At 57.6% G+C, this 9,245-nt stretch overlaps 1 protein-coding gene across 3 annotated transcripts in view; it reads right to left on the reverse strand.

Moving 5' to 3' along the window:
* The window catches only part of COIL (coilin), a 45,379-nt gene extending 37,176 nt beyond the window's left edge, over nucleotides 1-8,203 (reverse strand). For all 3 annotated transcript variants that reach the window (XR_011318070.1, XM_069748712.1, XM_069748713.1), the window contains exons 1-3: nucleotides 7,838-8,203; nucleotides 3,358-4,813; nucleotides 1,181-1,267 (exon numbers count right to left, since the gene is read on the reverse strand). Coding sequence is in view for 2 of the 3 variants with exons in the window: in XM_069748712.1 (XP_069604813.1) it covers nucleotides 1,181-1,267; nucleotides 3,358-4,813; nucleotides 7,838-8,091 (1,797 nt within the window). In the remaining variant the exon portion in view is untranslated. The remainder of the gene's footprint in view (nucleotides 1-1,180; nucleotides 1,268-3,357; nucleotides 4,814-7,837) is intronic.
* Between the last annotated feature and the right edge of the window lie 1,042 nt (nucleotides 8,204-9,245).

Genomic DNA, 9,245 nt, shown 5'->3' on the forward strand with positions numbered 1-9,245 from the left:
TTGTGAGGTGTCGTCAGAGGACAGCTGGGGACGGGCTAGCCTCACCTCATAAGTGCCGACTACTGATCACCCTGACTGACGGTACCTTGTTCTTCCATGTCTGGCCAGTAGATGTCATTGTACCGCAGTAGAGGATAGCCTCTGTTAGGCCGGGGTCACTCGCGGGAGTCTCTTCCATCAATACCCGGCACTGTCGCCGGCACTCAGGACCGGAGCGCGTGGCTGCATGTATTTCTATACAGCTGAGCGTCCGGTCCGAACCGCCGGCGGCAGCGCCGTGTACTGATGAAAGAGAAACGTGCGAGTTTCTCGCATTGCACACGCGGGAGTGACCCCGGCCTAACGGACAGTCTCCATGATGTACAAACAGTAGTGACTATCCCCCAATACCAGCCTCTGTCACGCCCATCCCACGCAGAGGCTATCCCCCACTACTGGCCGTAGCAGAGGCTATCCCCCACGGCAGAGGCTATCCCCCACTACTGGCCGTAACAGAGGCTATCCCCCACGGCAGAGGCTATCCCCCACTACTGGCCGTAGCAGAGGCTATCCCCCACAGCAGAGGCTATCCCCCACTACTCGCCGCAGCAGAGGCAATCCCCCGCGGCAGAGGCTATTCCCCACTACCGGCCGTGACAGAGGCTATCCCAAGCGGCAGTGGCTATCCCCATCTACCAGCCATGGCAGAAGCTATCCCCCGCAGCAGAAGCTATCCCCCACTACTGGCCGCAGCAGAGGCTATCCCCCGCAGCAGAGGCTATCCCCCACAACTGGCCGTAGCAGAGGCTATCCCCCACAGCAGAAGCTATCCCCCACTACTGGCCGCAGCAGAGGCTATCCCCCGCAGCAGAAGCTATCCCCCACTATTGGCCGCAGCAGAGGCTATCCCCCACTACTGGCCGCAGCAGAGGCTATCCCCTGCCGCAGAAGCTATTCCCCACTATTGGCAGCAGCAGAGGCTATCCCCCGCGGCGGAGGCTATTCACCGCTACCAGCCGTGACAGAGGCTATCCCCCGCAGCAGAAGCTATCCCCCACTACTGGCCGCATCAGAAGCTATCTCTCCCTACCGGCCACACCAGAGGCTATCCCCCCACAACCAGCCACGACAGAGGCTACCCCCCACGACCGGCAACAAGAGAGGCTATCTGTCACCCCTGCACTCACTGCTCACAGCTTACTTTGAAGGCGATGATCTTCCCAGGTTGCGGCGGAGCAGCGAGGAGCGGCAGAGTGCTGTAGTCTTCATTCACAGCTCCAGGGGGATTCTGGGAAAATGAAAGTAATGGGGTCAGGAAACAGTCAGATCCCAAAGGCGAAACACAGTGGGGGGAGGGAATGTACCATAACACAGAGGAAGGGGGGCGTATACATCCAGTGATCATACAGGGGGGGGAGCATGCTCAGTGCACGGGGCGCTGAACTGTGACCACCTATCACTTCCCTAGCAGTGTAGGGGGCACGGCACGCTCAGGGACCTCGCCTGTGGGGGGGGGGGGGGCGCTCAGGGACCACACACAGGGACCCCGCCGAAGGAGCGCTCAGGGACCACACAGGGACCTTGCCAGGGGGCGCTCAGGGACCACACTCAGGGACCTCGCTGGGGGGGGAAGGGGGGCGCTCAGGGACCACACAGGGACCTCGTCGGGGGGCGCTCAGGGACCACAGTCAGGGACCTCGCCGGGGGGAGGGCACTCAGGGACCTCGCCGGGGGGAGGGCACTCAGGGACCTCGCCGGGGGGAGGGCGCTCAGGGACCTCATCGGGGGGGGATGGGCGCTCAGGGACCACACTAAGGGACCATGCCGGGGGGCGCGCTCAGGGACCACACTCGGGGACCACACTCAGGGACCACACAGGGACCTTGTCGGGGGGCGCTCAGGGACCACACTCAGGGACCTCGCTGGAAGGAGGGCGCTCAGGGACCACACAGGGACCTCGTCGGGGGAAGGGGGGGGGTTTGGGGGGATGGGCGCTCAGGGACCACACTAAGGGACCATGCCGGGGGGCGCACTCAGGGACCACACTCAGGGACCCCGCCAAAGGAGCGCTCAGGGACCACACAGGGACCTTGCCGGGGGGCGCTCAGGGACCACACAGGGACCTTGCCGGGGGGCGCTCAGGGACCACACTCAGGAAACTCGCCGGGGGTGGGAAGGGGACTCAGGGACAACAGTCAGGGACCTCGCCGGGGGGAGGGCGCTCAGGCACCACACAGGGACCTCGTCGGGGGGGGGGGGGGATGGGCGCTCAGGGACCACACAAAGGGACCTCGCCGGGGGGAGGGCGCTCAGGGACCACACAGGGACCTCGACGGGGGGGGGAGGCGCTCAGGGACCACACTCAGGGACCTCGCCGGGGGGGGGGTGGGGGTTGGGAAGGGGGGCGCTCAGGGAACACGGGGACCTCGTCGGGGGGGAGGGTTTGCTCAGGGACCACACTCGGACCTCGCCGGGGGGAGGGCGCTCAGGGACCACACTCAGGGACCACACTCAGGGACCTCGCCGGGGGGGAGGGCGCTCAGGGACCACACTCAGGGACCTCGCCGGGGGGGCGCGCTCAGGGACCTCGCCGGGGGGGCGCGCTCAGGGACCTCGCCGGGGGGGCGCGCTCAGGGACCTCGCCGGGGGGGCGCGCTCAGGGACCTCGCCGGGGGGGGCGCGCTCAGGGACCTCGCCGGGGGGGGCGCGCTCAGGGACCTCGCCGGGGGGGCGCGCTCAGGGACCTCGCCGGGGGGGCGCGCTCAGGGACCTCGCCGGGGGGGCGCGCTCAGGGACCTCGCCGGGGGGGCGCGCTCAGCGACCTCGCCGAGGGGGCGCGCTCAGGGACCTCGCCGAGGGGGCGCGCTCAGGGACCTCGCCGAGGGGGCGCGCTCAGGGACCTCGCCGAGGGGGCGCGCTCAGGGACCTCGCCGGGGGCGCGCTCAGGGACCACACTCAGGGACCTCACCAGTGGGGGGGGCGCTCAGGGACCACATAGGGACCTTGCCGGGGGGGCGCTCAGGGACCACACCTAGGGACCTCACTGGGGGCGCCCTCAGGGACCACACTCGAACCTCACTGGGGGCGCCCTCAGGGACCACACTCAGGGACCTCGCCAGGGAGGGCGCTCAGGTACCTTGCTGGGGGGGCGCTCAGGGACCACACACAGGGACCTTGCCGGGGGGGGGGGGAGGTCAGGGACCACACTCAGGGACCTTGCCGGGGGGGGGGGGGGGGTTGGGGGGGGCGCGCTCAGGGACCACACTCAGGGACCTTGCCGGGGGGGGTTGCGCTCAGGGACCACCCTCAGGGACCTTGCCGGGGGGGGGGGGGGGGTTGCGCTCAGGGACCACACTCAGGGACCTCACAGGGACTCACCTGGATCAGCACAGACACGTTGCTCGCGTCCTCATTCAGTTGCTCCTCTTTTATGGTCTCGGGGCTGTAGTTGTAGAAGAGGTGATTTTGGGGCTGCGCCTCCCCCTGACCTCTGAATCCTCGGCCCCTCCAGGGCAGGTTGTCTGCGCCCCGCCCCGTGCGCACTCCACGCCCGGCATTCTGAAGCGGGGCTCTGTGCGGAGCGAAGCCCTGGGCCACGTGGCCATTAAATGTAGGAGAGGAGATCAGTGGCTTCTTGGTGCTGAGAGTGTCCGGGCTGGAGAAGCCGTTGCTCTGCTGCACCATCACTGGGGGTCCGCGTCCTGCGCTCCTGCTCAGACCCCTGTCCTCCTGGTCAGATGATGAGCTCTCCTCTATCTGGGTAAGGCCTGGAGCCCCCCGGTGGGCAGCAGTGAGGGGATCCTCTGGGGGATGAAGCATCTTGGTGTCCAGTTCCTTGCAAACATTTGGTTTTCCAGGTTTCTTCTCAGAGAACTGAAGTGTGTCCCTCACAATCTCCTCCCCCACCGGGGCCGCCACCCCCTTGTTCTTGTTGAGCTCCTCCTCCAAGCTCTCTTCCTCCCTCTTCTTGGTTCTCCCAGGGGCCCCTGTGTTGTCACCACGATTCGTCCTGTGGTCCTTGCAGTCATCACTCTCATCCTCCTGTGAAGATGCTTCTTCGCCCTCCTTAGTCCTCAGCTGCTCTCTGACCACCTCCTTGGGGGTCCCCTTTCCCTTCTTCTTGGGCTGTTGTCTCACCACCCCCTTGTCGGTCTCCTTGTCTTTCTTTTTGGGCCACTCTCGGATTTCCTCCTCAGGGGTCTCCTTCCCCTTCTTCTTGGGCCTCTCTCGGATTTCCTCCTCAGGGGTCTCCTTCCCCTTCTTCTTGGGCCTCTCTCGGATTTCCTCCTCAGGGGTCTCCTTTCCCTTCTTCTTGGGCCTCTCTCGAATTTCCTCCTCAGGGGTCTCCTTACCCTTCTTCTTGTTGGGTCGCTCTCCGATTTCCTCCTCGAGGGTCTCCTTCCCCTTCTTCTTGGGTCGCACTCTGACTTCCACCTCGGGCTGTTGTCTGACTTCCTCCTCGGGCTGTTGTCTGACTTCCTCCTCGAGGGTCTCCTTTCTCTTCTTCTTGAGCCGCTTTCTAACCTCCTTCTCTGGATTCTCCTTCCCTTTCTTGGGCCGCTCCCTGACCTCCTCCTCCTCAGGGTTCCCCTTCTTCTTGGGCTGCTGTCTCACCTCCTTGTCGGGGATCACCTCGCCCTTAACCTTCTTGTTTGGCCTCACTGGAACCTCATGCTCAGCGGGTGACGCCTCCCTACTGTTCTCAGAAGTCCCTCTGTGGAAACCTCTTGCCTTCTTGAGGTCTCTGCAGTCATCAGTCTCCTCCACGACCCTCGGCCTCTTCTTGGCTGTCTGGTGTATGCCGTCTTGTGGAAGGTTCTCTTCCCATTTCACACTGCAGACAGAAGAAGCAGATCAAGAAGGGGTTGACACTGCAGGGAGCAATTACATCTTATATATCATTCCAGGGAGCTGATTATTTCTGTAAGCGGACAGCACCACAGCGCACTGTCTGCCAGGACTGACACTGATCGGAGTTCGGCTTTTACTAACATCAGTCACGGCCACACATCGCCCCTCCGGTGACTTATAACAGGGCTGGTCACAGATGTGGCTAGTTCTTGTAGAAAAATTTGTGGTACACAATGTTCATGATACCTTCACCCCTGGAGGTCCCAGGTGGGAGATATTACAGTCATGATTCATATTACGATGTCACCTTTCTCTAGATCGGAGATGTGGCATGGATAGCATCATCCATCTAATATATTAGTTTGGGAGACGTGGCATGGAGAGCATCATCCATCTGATATATTAGTTTGGGAGACGTGGCATGGAGAGCATCATCCATCTGACATATTAGTTTGGGAGACGTGGCATGGATAGCATCATCCATCTGACATATTAGTTTGGGAGACGTGGCATGGATAGCATCATCCATCTGATATATTAGTTTGGGAGACGTGGCATGGAGAGCATCATCCATCTGACATATTAGTTTGGGAGACGTGGCATGGATAGCATCATCCATCTGACATATTAGTTTGGGAGACGTGGCATGGATAGCATCATCCATCTGATATATTAGTTTGGAAGACCTGCGTGGATAGCATCATCCATCTGATATATTAGTTTGGGAGACGTGGCATGGATAGCATCATCCATCTAATATATTAGTTTGGGAGACGTGGCGTGGATAGCATCATCCATCTGATATATTAGTTTGGGAGACCTGCGTGGAGAGCATCATCCATCTGATATATTAGTTTGGGAGACGTGGCATGGATAGCATCATCCATCTAATATATTAGTTTGGGAGACGTGGCGTGGATAGCATCATCCATCTGATATATTAGTTTGGGAGACGTGGCGTGGATAGCATCATCCATCTGATATATTAGTTTCGGAGACCTGCGTGGACAGCTGTTATGACCTGGTGGTCAGGACAATAATGGACCTGGTGGTTAAGAGCACACGGAAAGACCTGATAGTTACTGATAATATAGGACGAGCTCTGGGAAGTTGGAACTCTGCTGACCGCAATCCCTAATCCTATCAACCACACTAGAAATAGCCGTGGATTGCTCCTAACGCTCCCTATGCAACTCGGCACAGCCTAAGGAACTAGCTAGCCCTAAAGATAGAAAAATAAAGCCTACCTTGCCTCAGAGAAATTCCCCAAAGGAAAAGGCAGCCCCCCACATATAATGACTGTGAGTAAAGATGAAAATACAAACACAGAGATGAAATAGATTAAGCAAAGTGAGGCCCGACTTACTGAACAGACTGAGGATAGGAAAGGTAGCTTTGCGGTCAGCACAAAAACCTACAAAAAGACCACGCAGAAGGTGCAAAAAGACCCTCCGCACCGACTCACGGTGCGGAGGCGCTCCCTCTGCGTTCCAGAGCTTCCAGCAAGCAAGATAACAATCAAAATAGCAAGCTGGACAGAAAAATAGCAAACCAGAGAAAAACAAGCAGGAACTTAGCTTCTGCTGGGAAGACAGGTCACAAGAACGATCCAGGAGTAAACTAGACCAATACTGGAACATTGACAGGTGGCATGGAGCAAAGATCTAAGTGGAGTTAAATAGAGCAGCCAGCTAATGAATTAACCTCGTCAACTGTGGAGGAAACTCAGAAACACCCACAGCCACCAGAGAAAGTCCATGGACAGAACCAGCCGAAGTACCATTCATGACCACAGGAGGGAGCCCGACAACAGAATTCACAACAGATAGCATCATCCATCTGATATATTAGTTTGGGAGACGTGGCATGGAGAGCATCATCCATCTGACATATTAGTTTGGGAGACGTGGCATGGATAACATCATCCATCTGACATATTAGTTTGGGAGACGTGGCATGGATAGCATCATCCATCTGATATATTAGTTTGGGAGACTTGCGTGGAGAGCATCATCCATCTGATTATTAGTTTGGGAGACGTGGCGTGGATAGCATCATCCATCTGATATATTAGTTTGGGAGATCTATCATATCTCAGAACCCTTCTGTCAGCCCTGCCTGGTCTGTGAGCCCTCAGATAACCCTCTGTAATTACCTGATCACAGTGGGGGCTCCTGCTGCACAAGGGTCATGTAGAGATTAATAGAGAGCGAGCCTTGCTCCAGTATTCACTATTTCATACAGCCCGCTACTGCACTCAGCTGTACATCCTCAGAGCAGTGCTCCCCAAAGTGTGACAGAAGACCTTTCATCACTCAACAGTCAGCTTTACGTACTCGGAGCCCTCAGCTCCCCGCAGTGTGACGTCGGAGCCCTCAGCTCCCCGCAGTGTGACGTCGGAGCCCTCAGCTCCCCGCAGTGTGACGTCGGAGCCCTCAGCTCCCCGCAGTGTGACGTCGGAGCCCTCAGCTCCCCGCAGTGTGACGTCGGAGCCCTCAGCTCCCCGCAGTGTGACGTCGGAGCCCTCAGCTCCCCGCAGTGTGACGTCGGAGCCCTCAGCTCCCCGCAGTGTGACGTCGGAGCCCTCAGCTCCCCGCAGTGTGACGTCGGAGCCCTCAGCTCCCCGCAGTGTGACGTCGGAGCCCTCAGCTCCCCGCAGTGTGACGTCGGAGCCCTCAGCTCCCCGCAGTGTGACGTCGGAGCCCTCAGCTCCCCGCAGTGTGACGTCGGAGCCCTCAGCTCCCCGCAGTGTGACGTCGGAGCCCTCAGCTCCCCGCAGTGTGACGTCGGAGCCCTCAGCTCCCCGCAGTGTGACGTCGGAGCCCTCAGCTCTCCGCAGTGTGACGTCGGAGCCCTCAGCTCTCCGCAGTGTGACGTCGGAGCCCTCAGCTCTCCGCAGTGTGACGTCGGAGCCCTCAGCTCTCCGCAGTGTGACGTCGGAGCCCTCAGCTCTCCGCAGTGTGACGTCGGAGCCCTCAGCCTCCCGCAGTGTGACGTCAGAGCTCACCTGATGGCGTCGTTGTCCCGGATGACGCGCACCCTCTCCCCGGGGGGCAGCAGACTTCCTTCCAGGTACAGGGACAGCGCCCCCCGGCGGCTGTAGTAGAATCGCTCCCGGATGATGGCGCTCACGTCGGAGACGGCCCGGCACTGCTCCGGGTCCAGCATGAACCACAGGTGGCGGCTCTCCGGGACCGCGGGCGGCGGGTAATCGAACGTCAGCCTGACCCGCAGCAGTGCGCGGCCGTCCGGGGCCGCCATGTGCAGCGCACGGTGATGACGTCACCGGAACGGCGCGTTGCTGGGAGGGTAGAGGCTAAATCCAAGGTTGCGGCTAAATCCAAGCCGGCTAAAGGACCTCTGCTGACGTCATGCCCATGTGACCGGAAGGGGCGGCGCTTCTTCCTCCATAGAACAGAGGTTGTGGCTAAATCCCAGTCGGCTATAAAGGACCTGGTCCCTCTGTGCACTGGGATTCCGCTTTCTCACACAGTCGCTATTTCCCGGTTGCAGACGGACCGGGGCCTTTAGTGACTTGGATTCCGCCTGCTCTATATAAGAATGCTGAATCCCAGTAGATAGAAGGCCCCTGACTGTATATAGATATATAGATGAATCCTGTCATGTGATTTTTTTTGAGCAGCAGACTAAATATGACATCTGATCACACATTTATTTATATGTGACAATTATACGCAAGAATTTTCCCCTTAATCCCAGTGTGTACAATATTCTGCGCCAATCTCATCCGCGTCCCGTTTTATTTTCTGGTGATCATTTTTTTAGATTACACGACCACAGATTTTTTCCCTGCATGCACCTAGGAGTGTTTTAACCCTCGGGCGATTTTCCGTTTTTTAACATTTTTTTTCCTTCCCATAACTTATTTTTCCATCCACATCGCCGTTGGGAATTTTTTTTATTTTGGCGGGACGTTCTTATTGATACCATTTTGGCGCGGATACCATGTTTTGATCACCTCTTATTTCATTTTATTGGAATGTTGCGGCGACAGAAAAAAAACGTAATTATGGCGTTTCGAGTTTACTTCTCGTTATGCCGTTTACCAATCAGATTATTTTATATTTTCATTGGTCAGACATTTCTGAACACGTCAATTCCAAATTTCCAATTTTTTATTTATTTTTTAATGGAGCAAAAGCAATATTTTTTTTTTCTTATATTTTTATGATATATGACGTAACTTGTAGATCACACAACCACAGATTTTTCCATGCATGCACCTAGGAGTGATTTAACTCTCCGGCGATTTTCATTTTTTTAATATTTTTTTCCCTGCCCATAACTTATTTTTCCATCCACATCGCCTTTGGGTTTTTTTTTTATTTTGGCGGGATGTTCTTATTGATACCATTTTGGCGCGGATACCATGTTTTGATCACCTCTTATTTTAT

This window comes from Ranitomeya imitator, chromosome 2 (assembly GCF_032444005.1).
Source record: "Ranitomeya imitator isolate aRanImi1 chromosome 2, aRanImi1.pri, whole genome shotgun sequence".
Lineage (NCBI taxonomy): Eukaryota > Metazoa > Chordata > Amphibia > Anura > Dendrobatidae > Ranitomeya > Ranitomeya imitator.